The sequence below is a fragment of the Melanotaenia boesemani genome, chromosome 17 (genome assembly GCF_017639745.1).
Source record: "Melanotaenia boesemani isolate fMelBoe1 chromosome 17, fMelBoe1.pri, whole genome shotgun sequence".
NCBI classification, from domain to species: Eukaryota; Metazoa; Chordata; class Actinopteri; order Atheriniformes; family Melanotaeniidae; genus Melanotaenia; species Melanotaenia boesemani.
The window spans coordinates 2,710,356-2,726,970 of record NC_055698.1 but is presented as its reverse complement, the minus strand read 5'-3'; the positions used below and the strand labels follow the sequence as shown (position 1 = coordinate 2,726,970).

At 40.2% G+C, this 16,615-nt stretch overlaps 1 protein-coding gene across 2 annotated transcripts in view; it reads left to right on the top strand.

Annotated features, from left to right (window-relative positions):
- Nucleotides 1-16,615, top strand: part of LOC121628281 (retinoic acid receptor beta-like) — a 275,740-nt gene that overhangs the window by 165,394 nt on the left and 93,731 nt on the right. For both annotated transcript variants that reach the window (XM_041967293.1, XM_041967294.1), the window contains one exon: nucleotides 10,155-10,303. In XM_041967293.1, the coding sequence (XP_041823227.1) occupies nucleotides 10,155-10,303 (149 nt within the window). The remainder of the gene's footprint in view (nucleotides 1-10,154; nucleotides 10,304-16,615) is intronic.

Genomic DNA, 16,615 nt, shown 5'->3' with positions numbered 1-16,615 from the left:
CTTTATTTGCTTTGAGGATCAATATTTCACATTCTGCTGTGAGATTGTGTTAAAAAACTAAAATCTGACTATAAACACCCCATATTTCTAGAATAACTCAGTTCTTCCTCTTTGCCAGGAAAACTCATTTTAATTTAATCTTCTAAGGAAGTGAAGAGGGGCGTGACCTCTCACCAGTTCACTATTTTTTTCACTGAATTAAAAATTTCTTCAGAAATTCTGCAGATTTTATTTAATTCAGGAGCTCAGTTTTCCAAACAAGCTGGTTCTCATTTATTTTTCCACCTACTTGCATAATCCTAAAAATGCCTGAGACACGCAGGAGAGCTTTTCTGTATAAAATGTTTGTTTGTGTTCGTGCTGGGAAATTTTTCTTGGGTCATTAGCTTGGAATATTTGAATGATTTACCGTGCATTCAGCTTCCCATCTGTTTCACACATATTTACACTAAATTCCACATAAAGAGACTGAGCTTTAGCGCTGATACTACAGGACAACACCTACATGGAAATGACCTAAATAACTCAGGACCTCAGGAGTGATACATGATGGCTGAATGAGTTGGTTGAAGCACTGCTGGCATCTTGATGGACTTTTCTTTCCCTCCTTTTGCCTCGCTGCTTTTTAACCACATCAGTTTCCAGTTAGATCTCAACGTACTGGCAGGAAAGAATAAATTCATACTGCGGCTCTGCTTTTAAAGCCAAGAATTCCTGTGGATTGAAAAGAAAAAGAGGAAAAAAGTCCCCTCACATTTCACCAGCCTTCTACTTTGGTCCCTGTCAGAGCTTTTATGACCATCTTAACGTCCTGGTTCTATGAAAGCTTTGAAGTGCTTGCACCTGTTGTGTTTGCAGCATGGAGTCGACAAGCTTCCCGTTGACATGTAGTTTGGCCATGGCGCTGCAGTCGTCGCCGGTTCGCTGTGAGGTCACACACTGGATCAGAAGTGGCTCGTTTTGGTCACATGAGGGCCTGGGCTCTCTGTCAGAGTTAAGGTCTTTTTCTGTCAAACGTCAGATGGATTTTGAAGCTGTGATGTAAAGCAGATTCTCTCCGCTCCTTCTTCCCTTTCCCTGCCACACATGAGGTCAAATTGTTATTTTCTTTTCCACTAGTGGTTAAAGCTGCTAACTATCCCTCTCCGTGAAGCGCATGGGAAGGCAGTGCAACAACCTGCCTCTAATTCGCTGTACTCTGGGTGAACTTTGACTGTTTCCTCTGACTGGCTGGCTGTATGTGAGCTATGTGCTTGGCGCTCCTGCAGAGAAAACCTGGAGGAGAAACATTTCCAGACTGGAAGGAGTGTCAGCTGAGTGGAGGAGGAGGAAGAGAGCGGCTTGATCCTTCGACTGGGAGTAATATTCCTCTAATCCTCCCAGGCTATGCCTGCCTCCCCACACCCAAATCCCCACAGCTCTCTCCTAAACACAAACTAAACACACAAATACCCTGAAGAGCTCCAGGAAATGCCTTTTTCCCCCTCCCCCCATCGTTTGTGTTTGTTTTCTCTCCTTCAGTCCGTCTCTGGTGATCTGTTATAATTTGTTAGGTCTAATTCAATCCTGTGATTTATGGCTGCACCACTTGGTTGATTTTTATTTAAACAAAGTCATTTGAAGAACTCTTTTCCTGACTTCATGTGCTGCAGAAAAGCAGTTTTGTCCTGATTTCAGGAGCGACATCATTGTGGTAAATTGCCTGTGTGCAGCGACAGACTTTGCTTCAGGTTCTTTGCCATCTGTTGGTTGTGAGGACCATGTGGGCAGAGTTTCACATGTCACTGCTTTTCTGACTGAGGGAACAAGCTGTAAGGACGCAGAGGACACGGCAGATAGATGACAATGTAGCTTTGCATCACCTGAAAGTAAGCATCTGACATCGCTATGCTCATTTACTCCCACTGATGAAGTTTGTTGAGAAGATGGTGTTTCATTGGGGTTTAGGTTACCATGTTGCTAACACTCATGGAGGACACGATCAGGGCTGGGCCACAGAAAAAAGCTTAAATGCAAATGATTTCCTTAACAAAGGATCTGATTTTATGTCTCATTTGAAAGAAACTGAACTTTAAAGTTCATTACAGATTTTACAGTTATTCTAACAACCACGATGGAAATGATTTATATATTTTCAAAGTTATTTAATTGTAAGAAATAAAATAGTTTATGCGATTTATCACCTTGATCAAGGTTCTGATACCAAATGTGCGCAAATGAGCATATTAGCTATGACTGTGACCATAAAGGTAAATTCTACCACTGCTGGCGGTATGAGAAGAGTCATATTGTTGATGAGACCAGTGTCATGGGGTGTCTTGGGGTTGGTTCTCAATCTACTTCTTGTTATTTTTCATGTCAAACCAAGTAAGGCCTTCACAGCCAAACCCAGAGCTCTGTTTGTGTTCTGCACTGAGAAAAGACTTCATCTCATTGTGCATGTTTATCTCTCTGCAGAAGTTTTAGTTTTTAAAAAGGAAACTCTTTCCTTCTTTTAGAAACTTCAAGATGTGGAGCTTAAGGTTGCAATCAATGGAACATGATTGATGTGATCTGATGGCCTTTTCATCAGATCGAGACACAGCGAGATGAAGTCAGGTCTTTATCTTATTACTAAGATAAAGACATGACTTAGTCCCTCGGCCATTTATAGGAATGTCTCCATTGAATTTAGTCAGGAATGGCTCCACTGCTGAAAAGACCACGTGACTGTGAGATTCTTGAGTATTTTGAAGTATAATAAGTTTTTGTGTCCTAAGAACAAGGTGAGAATGATATCTGAAAATGTCCTCGGTCAATGGTACATGCATGGAAGTCCATTTTGTTCATTTGGAGAGCAACTTACCAGTTTGTCCACAAGCTCGGTGCATTTTGCTGAATAGAATTTAACCCTTGAGACACCTTTGAAAAAACCTACACATTTTACCCTTAGGTACCCAAAGTGTACCTGTCATAAAAATGTAATATATACATTTTCTTCCACTTTTTTTATATCAGATCTTTTCAACAACTTCTGACATTACCATTGATTTAAAAGTACAATTAAAAATTTTATATTTGTAGTTTTATATGCCCATTTTGACATAAGCAATCCTGATTTTTTAATGTGAAAAACACAGAATATGCATTATAATATATGAGGATTATAATGTATCAAAAATATGTGTTTAAGATGGAGTCAATGGGACCAAATCAGTTCTGAAATAAAGAGTGCTGACATTATGCTAGTCTCCTATTATACACAAAATTCAATAAAGGGGATAATATAATTTCAAATATAATGATTAAATAAAAATTCTGGTCAAGTTTTATATTATTAGGCTTTAAACTGAAGCAGAATAAAAAATACAAAATAAGCAGAAAGTACATGTTTGGTCCTCAAAGGTGCCTTGAAGGTTAAGTTTTCCAACAGGACACTCGTTTATTCGCTTATGCTGACTGATATGTAAAAAAAGCCAGTGTGGGCAGCATTTCTCTGTGCACCTGGTATCAATAGTCTTGAGTCCCAGTGGATGGACCAGTCAGGGAAGCTGTTTTCTCTGGTCTTTCCTTTCATTCAGTTCGCAGCCTCCAGCAGGCAGTGTGTGCTTTCCTGTCCGACCCCACCAGTAGGTTCAGCCAGAGGCTAGGGGTTCAAGAGCAACCACACATTTTTCACCGCCTGCTCCTAAAAGCCAGACATGTAGTGCAGCCTTTACGTCTCTGATGGCGCTTTCTGTGTATGTTAACATGCAGAGAAGCTGACGCAAAGTTTAATCGTGCAGAAAATGGAAAAATTCTCCTCTGCAGCTGATATAACTAATACAGGTACCCATTGACCATCCCCACGCACTCATATGCATGTGCACGCTCCTACACTGAGGTGTGTAATGCATCTACATTTATGCGTCCCATCTGTCAGCAGGTGGCCACACTGCCTCTCAGAAGCAGCCATGAGTTTCAAATAGGCAGCCGGGCTGAATTGTTGCCCTGCCTCTCCTCAGTCAGGGACCACCCAGCCGTTACAAATGCTCCAAAGGCACATCAGTAGCAAAAAGTATTTTTCCTCTGGATGTATGTTAGAGTGTGCCGCACCACCTGGTGAAGGCTATTGCACACTGCTTTTGTGCTCTGTTAGTCATACGTCGTCACCACCACCTATCGTGTTTCACTGATTGCATGTTTGTAATTCTACACAAGAAAAACTGTAAAAGGCAAAGAGATGCAAGCATTTCTTTTACAAGCCAAAATCCAGCAGGGACACTCTTTACTCTTCCACTCCAGCAGGTGATAGTTCATCATGTACAACCCAGCTAATCATTGTTGCAGAGAGAGGACAGCCCTGTCCCTGACAGCTGTGCAGAAACACTGCAGGTATTGCTGGGTTGGCACTAACAAGTGCTTTTCCCTGTCACAACTTCGGTCATGCACGAACCTGCTCTTGGTTTACGATGGATGTTACTATTTCACTCTGATTTAAAGCCCTGTCGCTGTTCTTTTTCCTTTTCATTTTTCTTTGGTTACTTTCTAAAATGAAATACCCCTGTTTTGGTTTAAAAACAAAAACCTGATTAGTGTTTAAAAACAGAATCCATGGCTTAGCGTTTTGATACCATCACAAGGAAAGAAGGCATCTACCTGCTGTATGCATGTTAAAGAAGTAAAACTGTAAAACTGCAGAATATTGTAAAAAAAATGTTGTAAAACGTACACGTTGCACATACTTTTGGTTTCACAGAAATGAAAAAGACTTTCCTGGAACTGAGTTGATAACCTCTGTCATTGTCATGAAAACCCTCAGAGAACCCCAGTTCATCATGGTGCTCATGCCAGCTGAACTTCAGCAAGTCGACTTCACCATGTCCACATGACTTAATGCATCAAGTTGCTGCCATGTGATTGGCTGATTAGATATTTATTTTAAGAGCAGTTGAACAGATGGACTTGGTGAAGTAGCTGGTGATTGCATGCAGTGGTTTAATTCAAATAAAACTGTAAGACAATGATTAAAATAACAAACAAAAAATGTCCATTCCACATTATTTTACAAAGAATTTCCAGTCCAGGTTCTGCTGTATAAATATCTATATGTAGATTCACTAAAGGTCTGTTTTCTGCAGCCTCTCCTGTCAGATAGCCTTTGTCTGTCTCTGCTCAGCCTTCACATATCTGTTTAATTTGCTTGCTTGCTGACTGACTTGATCTCTTCCTGCTACAGAGCCAAACTATTCAGAGCATTTGGAGCAATAAAGTGACCTGACTTCAGTAAAAACCAGTCTGTCTGACTTTCCCTGCGGAAACTGTTTACCCAGCAAACTTGTCTGGATCCGAACACAGCGTCATGTCGGCTTAAAGATTCAGAGGAGATGGCTGTTTCTGAATAGCTTTCAGACCTTTCCACACTCCTAAACTTCTCCAAAAGCCTGACAAGACTGGGAATCGATAGACTTAAAAACCATCACACTCTAATTAACCTCAGTGCTACTTTTCAGTCCTTTATTCCAGCGGTAACGTCTATGCCAGGCTTGTTACGTCTTCCCTTGAGCCGCTACCACTGCCGAACGCAAAGTTGCATCAAACCTCATGCAGGGTGAATGTAGAAGATTAGATTACTCCACCAGGGGATTCCACGAATGGACCAAGGTCCAGTAATTATAAGAGCTTGTTCCTCAGCATCAGTAATTGAGTTTCCTCTGATGAAGTATGGAAGAATGTAATCTGATCAGCAGAGATGCTGGAGAGACTGAGCTCCATTCTCTGTTCAGAGACTCGAAGGCAGGTTCAGGTTTACCTCAAGGTGTGAAGTCAGCTGTGATTGCTTTGCTTCTATCATAATAATTAAAGGTCAATTTATTGAGACTATTGTCAATTTATTGAGATTATTGTCATATTCATCAAAAAAATTGCAATACAGACCCATGACATTTCTTATCTGTTAGAAGAGAAATTTACTGCAGTTATAAAGTGGCTTTAACCGATAAAACTTCTCTAGATCTCTGGCACCCTCGAGCGTTATCTCTTATATCACCACCAGAGTCTCAGGAGCGATAGTGTGTAGCTCTGTTGGGTAAACTGGGATGATTTAGGTGATCTATGGAAGTTTTCCAGACATTTCTATCCCATCCAGGAGGTTTACAATCCAGCTACTAAATGTAGTTTTATTCAGAAACTCTATCTGGTAAATCCACAAGGATCCATGATAACAGCATTATTTATCACATTTCATCATAAAAACATCACCATCACTACTATGTTGCTAAGAGACCTCTATTTAGACCTGGACATGATGATGAAGCCACTTCCTGTCAGACTTTCCACCAATCAGAGAGCTTAGATTGACGGTAACGTCCAATCAGGAGCAGCCAAAGATCAACCAGTGAGCAGAAAGTTCTATGTGTGTGTGAAAAGAAGAAAAATAATGCTCCTCTATGGCTGGAATAAAGCCAAGAAGATGTTTCTGATGCACGGTGGCGCCACAAAGCAGCTGAGCTGGAGTTGGTTTAGTGAGGATAGCAGGTAAATAGTAGCAGGAATAACTGGAAATGAGGAAAAAGTGGAAACATGGAAATAGGTTCTGTTGTGTGTTTGTTTCAATAACAATATTTTTTCTCTTGAAAGCCAAGACTTGAGAGAACGATGAGATGAGAAAAGGTTTGGTCACTGTTGATCTTTGTGTTATTTCTACAAAGTTCTGTTAGTAATAAATTCTGCTTTCTTCTTCTGGTCTGCCTTTATGCTGCTATATCTATTCATACATTCATTTTACATCATTTTACCTCCCAGTCTGACAGCTGAGGCTGGAAACATCATGCTGACTGGGATTAAAAGCTCCATTATCTACAGGCTGGTTTACATTTAAATAAACCGGACAGACCAAAAATAGCAAAAGTGTCTTCGAGTTTTAAAGGTTAAACGTGTTTAGAAAAGACTGAGGTTATGTTTGAGGTAAGTTTGGTTTGGTTTGGGTCATAGCAACAATATCCACTTCCTTTTTCTGTGCTGTGAAGCGGTTTGACATACTCGGCTGTAAATCTGTTGACACCATTATGACTGAAAGCATTGTGATGGAAACAATGCAATATTTAGCTGCAGGCGAAGCTGTGCAAGCAAACATGGACGTGAACTCTGCAGGATTTTAAATAATCCAACAGCTGATGATGTTTGCAGATTTCATTTACCTGTTTGTTCAATTTTTCTGATAAACAACTTCATTCAGGGTAAATTAGGAATCTAAACATGAATGAATGAATGAAACTTTATTGTCATTGCAACAGGTGGAATGAAATTTTTTTCCAGTACAAACCCGTCCAAGAGTACCAAACCCGTCCAAGAGCCAAACCCGTCCAAGAGTACCAAACCCGTCCAAGAGCCAAACCCGTCCAAGAGTACCAAACCCGTCCAAGATTACCAAACCCGTCCAAGAGCCAAACCCGTCCAAGAGTACCAAACCTGTCCAAGAGTACCAAACCCGTCCAAGAGCCAAACCCGTCCAAGAGTACCAAACCCGTCCAAGAGTACCAAACCTGTCCAAGAGCCAAACCCGTCCAAGAGTACCAAACCTGTCCAAGAGTACCAAACCCGTCCAAGAGTACCAAACCCGTCCAAGAGTACCAAACCCGTCCAAGAGCCAAACCCGTCCAAGAGTACCAAACCTGTCCAAGAGTACCAAAGCTGTCCAAGAGTACCAAACCTGTCCAAGAGTACCAAACCCGTCCAAGAGCCAAACCCGTCCAAGAGTACCAAACCCGTCCAAGAGCCAAACCCGTCCAAGAGTACCAAACCTGTCCAAGAGTACCAAACCCGTCCAAGAGTACCAAACCTGTCCAAGAGTACCAAACCCGTCCAAGAGCCAAACCCGTCCAAGAGTACCAAACCTGTCCAAGAGTACCAAACCCGTCCAAGAGCCAAACCCGTCCAAGAGTACCAAACCCGTCCAAGAGTACCAAACCCGTCCAAGAGCCAAACCCGTCCAAGAGTACCAAACCTGTCCAAGAGTACCAAACCTGTCCAAGAGTACCAAACCTGTCCAAGAGTACCAAAGCTGTCCAAGAGTACCAAACCCATCCAAGAGTACCAAACCCGTCCAAGAGTACCAAAGCTGTCCAAGAGTACCAAACCCGTCCAAGAGTACCAAACCCATCCAAGAGTACCAAACCCGTCCAAGAGCCAAACCCGTCCAAGAGTACCATGACTCTTAGACTAAAACAGAAACTGTAAAAGATTTTTTTTACTTAAACTGGTAAACTGGTAAACATGGACATGCTGGCAGTTCTGTGTATTGTTTAATGCCTTCTCTGGTAGATGTGGAGGCTGGAGATGCTCTTAGAGGTGAGAGGATGCTGATCTTTGATGAAGACTCTGCTGTTTGTGCCTGCTGTTTTAACCTTCCTCACACTGACAGCAAGCTTAAAGAAACAAGTGAAATAAGATCAAATCACCAATTTCACACATGTAAAAGGAGCCATAAAACCAGTACAGTGGTCCCTCGCCACATCGCGGTTCATCTTCTGCAGTCTCGCTGTTTCACAGATTTTTTTTTTTTCTTTTTTTTTTGTATGCAGCATTGCATGTTTAAGTATAAATCCTACTTCAACCATTCTGTGTCCAAATTTTACAGTAGGAATCAGCCCCCTGTGCTTTGTTTCTTGATGGGTTGGTAAACATCAATGCGCTGTTAAGATTAGGATTATTAGGAAATTCACGTTGATGTAGGTTTTTGAGAGTTTATAAAGTGTGTGAGAATGTTGAAAATGTTCATTATAGTTTAGGAAAGGTCTATAAATGCTTTGAGGAGGGATGATTAAGTCTTAACATGCATTTAAATTGTGAAAAATTAATAAGGTCGTCATTTTGTGGATTTGATTTATCGCGATGCATTTTCAGAACGTAAACCCTGCAGTAAACGAGGGACCACTGTGTTACTATTTAATGCTGTGATAAATAAACGATAATGACTCATGTTGATCAGAAACTGGTCATGGTTTAACCAGAAAAGGGTGAAGTGTTCCTTCCAGGTAGGGGATGAATTCCTGCTTCAAGCGAAGCAGTTTTACCTTCAGGGACGTGATCAGAGCACAAAAATATTCACTGAGCTAAACGTTGGAGTTCAGAATTCTTTTTATCACTTTACAAAATGGAAAAAAAGGTCGTTTATTTTGTGACTTTTGTTTTTTTGCTTCAAATTTGATGATTTTCTGTATTTTTTATTAACAATATGTAAATAAAATCGCTTAAATTGAAAAATAATTATCAGATCATACAGGAGAAATTGTGCTTGGAAATAAACATAATATTTTTTATGTGGTATAAGAAGCTGAATCAACCATCCCCTAAAGGTCAAATATGTCTGGATCTTGTTTATTGAACATATAAACACTGTTCAGCTCCCTTAATTCTTTTCCACTTTATTCAGACAATGTCAGTCTTACTCAAAATGACCAAAAATGTAATTATTCAAAGTATTTAACCTTTAAATGCCAATTTAATGAACTCGTGTCACAGTTACTTTGAGTGAATCATAAGAATTTTGTATTTTCCATAAAATACACAAAATACATGTTTTATCAGTTTTAAATGTACAAAAAAATTTGTAAAAGACAAAATAAACTAATAACTCATTTTATGTGTATTTTTCTTTATAGAAATATTAACATTATGTGATCAAATTGGCATTGAAAGGGTTAAAGTCATTTACATATTTGGTATTTTTGGCTGGGAGGGGAGTTCACTGAGATCTGAGCAAAACAAGTGAAAAGAATGAATCTATAATGTTTTTATAGTATTTTTTTAGTTACGACCTTGTTGTTACTGACAACAAGGTCCCTGGTGTACACTTTGATCTTTAAGAAAAACTGAAACTGGATTTTTAAAGTTCTTAAGGAGAAATATTTTTTTTTTTTTTTTTTTTAAATCATCCTGTATGGTGTTAAAATCCAAACACTGAACAAAAAATTCAACTGAAAACAATAAAAATGACCTACAAGGGCTAAAATCTAAGCCCACTTATGAGGAATGCAGCTTCTTGTTTAAGACCACGTGTGGAATTGGGGTTTTTATAAAAATGAAATACTGATGTTGACAGTTTGAAAATTGGGTTTAATTTGCCTTTTTTTGACTGAATCGTGTCATTTAAGGACAAGCCTCTTCATCTCCGTCCTTTTGTCTGTTCTCTGCAGCCATTGAAACTCAGAGCACCAGCTCCGAGGAGCTCGTCCCCAGCCCGCCATCCCCACCGCCCCCTCCCAGAGTCTACAAGCCCTGCTTCGTCTGCCAGGACAAGTCCTCCGGATACCACTATGGCGTCAGTGCTTGCGAGGGCTGCAAGGTAGGATTCCAGCACTTTGTCACACAGTCACAAGCTGAGTTTTCCCTCTGCGATGCTCCGAGGAAAGCTGTTCTCACTGAAGAGGATTTCATTTAGAAGGTGGAAATGAAGAGTTCTGGATTTCCTCAAAGCTTTCTTTGTATTATTTTAAACCAGAGTGTGGAGCTTTGTCCAGACAGATGATCTAAAACTGAAATATGCAGAGTATAGAGTTATTTTCAGCCCCTCTCCTGAAAGGAGACCTGCGTTGTCAAGCCAAAGTCCTCTTGTATTCTTGTCTTGTGTTTGCGGTGTTTGCTCACAGAAAGAGGGCTTTAAAAACTCTGCAGACCTGAAGGTGAGCTGGATCCACCTGCAGGCTCATCTCTACCAGCATCACAAACTTCTGACTCACTTTTTCTTTTTTCTTTTTTTTTTTTAACAATATTAGAAAGCTCGGTGGAGTCTCAAAAGAATAAAAAAACTACATTAAACTGCAGATTATAACAGATTTCAACCCTGTTTTTTGCACTTTTTTTCATTCTATGGATGTTTTTAAAAACTCATTTATGTCATATTTTCTCTTATAGTCTCTTTAGCAGGTTTTAGATGTTTTTCATTTTAAAGTTGTCTGGTTCAAATTAATGGATAACTAGCTATGTTTACACGCCAGCATGGACAAATATTTCTTCTATCTGACTGAAATCAATCTGATCAGAGATTCTAGCTGACGTGTTCATGACATTAGATAAATGATCCGATCGGCTGTGTGTCCACATGAAGGAAAGATTTAATGCAATCGTAATGCTTTTCCACACACAATGTGGACTCATTTGGAAGAAGAAGAAAAAAGACCAAAAAGATTTCATTATAATTGATCAAATATCTGTGTGAACAACTTGTTTCCAGTCTTTCAACCACAGAGACGATCAGTAATCTTCAGCTCTTTGTTTCTGATAATAACATTGTATAAAAAGCAGCTTTTGACTCAGCTGGTACAGATCTGGTGTTGCCAGATATAGCTGAGCATTTCCAGCACAAAAAGCTTTTAAAAACTGTCATAACAAAGAAACAAAGCCTCCTAAAATTTTACAACAACATTTTCAACATTTAGTGAAGTATTTTAGCTGCTGTGGTTATTTACTGTACGAGAACGAATGTAGACAAGGAGTCGCAACAATTTAACAACACGAGTCAAAACAATTCAGCTTCAGCCAGAAACCACAGTAAAACCAGTAAGAGCTGGGATATACCTGCAAACGTCGGTGAATATCATTGCTGCTGCCCCACTTGGCCAAAGCGCTCGTACTGGAGGTAACCACTAGGGGCAGTACACAGCACTTAGACTGAGCAAGTAAAAAAGCTGATCTGTCCGTCACAATGTATTTCCCGGGCAGTTTTTGGCATGTCTTTGCATCAACTCCCGAAATGCTTCCAATCTGTTTCCGGCTGTTGAGGCAGGAGTGCTTGTCCCTGTGCAATGGTGAGGGAAAATCATAAGGATGCCGTGGTTGCAGACAAGCTCTAAGAGGCCACCCACCTGCTCTCTCCAAGGCTGTGGACCTGAAGGAAACACTGACTTAGGCGTTCAAATTTATTCTGGTTTTTTACCAGAATGTGTCCAGTATGAGCGGCAGGTGAGGCATGCAGATATCCTCCATGTTTCTCTACGTTACTTCCTTCCTGTGGTTCACTGGACGCTCCGATTGCTTTCACACTGCCAGCAGACCACACCAGGGTTCACTTGCAAGTGAACCGAGACCCGAAACCAGAGTTAATTTCTTTGGTCCACACTAGAGTGCAAATAAGTGTTCACACTGCTCCAAATGAACCGTACTATCAGTGGAAGGGGCTGGGATTAGTTCAAAGCAGACCAAACAGCTCCAGAGTGAATGTGCCCTTCAGACCTCCAGGAATCCCTGAGATCTTTGGTCACTAAGAGCTTTATAATCTTCTCACTTAGCTCCATGAGAAATTTGCCGTTTAGACGTTTGGGTTAAATGTTATGAGCAGCAGTAAAAACCACGTGTAATAAAATCTGAGTGGGATTTCCAGTCTGGTTGAGCAACTTTTTTAAATACATGACACTGCACAGCCACCTACTGACATCCTCAAATGTTCTACTTTTAGAAATTCCTTCCAACATCTGCCTCTGCCAACACTTGTCTGTCTTTTCCCACTTCCAGCAGCTGTTGCTAGGTAACTGCACATGCCTGCCTGCACATATACACATATACGCTGAGTGAACTGGCTGCTCAGAGTGGACGTTCAAGTCTGTTTAACTGAACATTGTAGCTTCATAGATTCATGTTCATGTGTACATGTATATAAATGAGACTCGTGATTCAGACCACATGCGCTGTTTGCTGCAGACGGTCTGTGTACATCCATCCAGGCTGATGCAGTCAGACTGAGATGTGATGTCCTCTCTGCTCCCCGCCTCTGTAATTGAAGCAGTGGCATGCCAGGAATCCTTTGGCATTTTTTGGCCCAGAGGGAGGTGGTGATCAGTTCACTTACCAGGCTCTGGGTCAAGACTAGTTCTCTGCAGACTCCAAAGCTCCAATAAGAGCCAGCGCCAGCCTGTCATGACCTCTGACCTCCCTACTTTGGTCTCGGTTTTGAAGGAGTCCTTTAAAAGACAAACAAAGGGAAAAATGCAGCATTTTATTCCTGCTGCAAGGTCACACTGAACACTTCAAATCACGGCGGAAAGGACATTCTGACTCAAAAAGATGAGGCATTGGATTATGTATGTTTTCTGCCCCATGTTTCTGTCTCCATGGTGAAATCATTGTTGTCTGCAGTGCAAGGGGGCAAGGCCTTTCTATTGGACCGATGCAACCAAGCATGCTGTACAGCTGTAGGCTTTTAGACAACAAGAAGAGCCTTTCACTCTTCAGTGCATGTGCCAATTAGAGCCAGAAATAGACTCCAAGATAGAGAATGGGTGTGTGTGTGTGTGTGTGTGTGTGTGCTGAGTCTGGATGCATATGTGAAGAAGCAGTTGTTAAAGGAAACTCGTTCCCAGCTGTATAAACAGCTGTTTTACTGACGAGTCTCCCAACATTTATTGGGTTTTCTCAGCCATTACTGTAACAATAATATGGAATTATTACTGTGAGGTTTGGCTGCAACAGAAAGAAAAGTCATTTAGTTGTTATTAATATGTTATTAATATGAGGTCGTTGTCTAATTCACTGCTACACCGACGTCTGAGGTCATTCACTTCTTCACTTTCTCATCTTTTCATTCAGTTCTTTTTGTCCTTGTTGGAAAAAAAGAAAGAAAACACTTCAGTCTTTAACCCTTTAACAGCCTGTTCTACTGTTTGGTAGGGCAACATTTTCAGTGGCTGTAATGAATTTTAATGAAAAAAATATAAAAGTGTAAGCTTCCCTGAGTCACCTCTGTACTTGGTTTGGGTATTTGATGCCTAAAGTGTGTGTCTGCTGTGCCATTACTGTTTATCCATCTTTCTATTGTTATTACATTGTTTTCTCAACCATGTGTTAAGAAACATGGATTCTTCTTATTAGCATCTGAAGGAAGGAAAATAAACATTTTTCCCAGTGTAAACTTTACAGGTTTAAAGTGCGTCAGATTTTACAAGTGGTGGATGATAACCTCTCCTTCATCCCTTCATTTGTTTAATTTCCTCTCAGATGTTCATTTTTATTCTACTGGAGCCACAAGGGGTGCAAAGGTACATTGATTCAGTGATCAATGATCCCGTTTCATCGATCCAAATCAAAAATATTGATCAGAGTCATACCAAGTAATCATCTGTAAGAAATATTATCATTGCAGGATTTATGATATTAAATCGTAATCTGTCTATTCAGTATATGGTAATCAGACTTATGATGTACACCCGCAGGAACCAGTGTCCTGGTTGATTAGACAGACATGTACTTTATTATTATTTTTAATTTCTCTGTTACAGCAGCAGCCATTAGATTCAAATAAAGAGCAGGTATTCAAGAAAAAGTAAACATATAGAGAAAATAGAAAATAAAGTCAATATACACCACATATACAAGGGAAGCCAAAAAAAACACAAATGAATAAAATAGCTGTACACACAGTGTAGAGAACCATGATGGTGGATTGGTGGGTGTGTTTGGGTAAATGCAGAGATGATGATCAGCTCTCACACATGGAGGAGTTATTGATCAGGGTCATTATGAAAGGAAAGAATGATTCCTGAACCTCTTTATGAAGCGATGCTGCAGCGTCTGGTAGAGAAAGATACGCTGGCCCTCCACTTCACTGTGTGGTGGATGTGAGGAATTCTCCATGATGGAGATGTTCAGAGACCTCCTGTCTCTGACTGTCTCCAGTGTCTCCAGGTTGTGTCCAATGATCTTACCAGCCTTATGGATCAGTTTATTGATCCTGCTGCATTCCTGGATCTGATGCTGCACCCCAGCACACCACAGCATACATGATGGCGTTGGCCATCACAGACTGGAAGAACATCTCCAGCAGTTTGCTGCAGACACTGAAGGATCTGAGCTCCTCAGGAAGAACTGCTCTTCCCCTTCCTGTGTACAGCATCTGTTGGTCCTCCAGCCTGCTGTCCACAGCCTCCACCTGCTCACCAGGATCCTGACAGGCTGGTGTGCAGGTTTCCTCCTCCTCAAGTCAATAACTATCTCCTTCGTCTTGTTCACATGCAGGAGGAGGAAGGCTGAACTTTTCTGATCAGCAGCATAATCGGCTGGCAGATTCTTAAAGTTACCGGCAGATTCACAGTTTTCTTAAGGAAAAATAATCCAGACTATAAATGCTATAAGAACTGTGTGCATTTACCCAAACATGTTCTTTGCATACTTTTAACTGATATTTTTAATGAAAATGCCGAACATTATTCTCTGAACGTTTTCTTTTCCATTAAAGTCACTTTTGCTCTGAACACATTTCAAATGATCGTCTTTAAACTGTTTCTGTTGTAGATTTTATTTCTGAAAATACAAGAACATCATTTTGTAACAAATCAGATTGATCAATGTAAAAGAAAATGAACAGTCATCTTAATAACTAAATATTCCTCCTAATTCCTCATTTGAATGAATAAATGAATGAGTGAATGAGTGAATGAATGAATTAGTTTTATGTCAAACGAAGGAGCGAACAAAAGAGGAACTATATAAAAAAGAAAATAATGAAAAAAGAACAAAAAAGAATAATAATTATTGCATCATCAAATCAAATAGAAGATTTCGAACAAGGAGTGAGAAGAAGTATATACTTTTTTTTCTTTTTTTGGAAATCCCACCACTTTCTACTCATCATGGTTTATATATATATCTAAGATGTGTGTCATCTGCAAACAACTCAAATTTCTGTCATTTTGATGCTCTACACATTAATATATATATATATATACATATATATATGTATATAAATAATGTTAGACCTAATAATGACCCCTGTGGTACTCCGCTTGTGATTTCCATGTTCTTTTAGAGCAGTGGTTCCCAGCCTACCTTCCTTGGGAACTCTCTTCTCGCAAATACTAAAAAGCCATAGATCCCCCTAAACTGGCAGTAATCTGCTGAGGAGCAGTTCTGCTCTGGAAAGGGACAATAAAAGGGAAACCCTGTATGGTGAATGCTATTGTGAAGTGCTCTGTGGGATGAGAATGTGTTGGATAAAAAACAGAGAGAGAGGAAAGTGTCTCTGATGAATGTGTGATAGTCCTTCACGTGGGTGGAGTCCGATCGGTGTGGTTCAGAGCCCGAGAGGAAAACTTGTCCGGGCTTGAATTCAGGTTTGACACACTGTGGTCTCATCGGTACATAAAACCTCCTTTGTCCCGTTTAATGTTGGTAAATCTTAAACACATCTAAGAGCTTGACCGTATTTCAACAAGACTGTTAGAGAACTGTTTTTCTCAGTAAGTAAAGCTTTATGAATTGATCTTCTGATGGCAAGGTCACCTTTGTTTTGCCTGATAGTAGTTGGAGTACAACTTAAACTGTTTACACAAATTGTGATGCACCGCCTCCATAGAAACCTTCACTACTGCTGCAATGACCTTCTTTTCTGGAGCTCATACGTTTCTGTTGCTATGTTTTTGACTATCATAATACTACTTTGTAGCCTTGGCAGCATTATGCCATGCTACCTGTGTAATCCAACAGAGATAATAGTTTTAACCTCTGCGCAAGGGCTACAAATTAGTTTACTTGACTGAATGTCTCATCTGAATACAACAGCAAAAGAGTAAACATGGTCAATAACAATGATCTGCTTTGCTGGATTTTTTTTTTTTTTTTTTTTCTAATTTTCCAGAAGAATTTCTTCTTTTTTCTTCTTCTTCCTTAA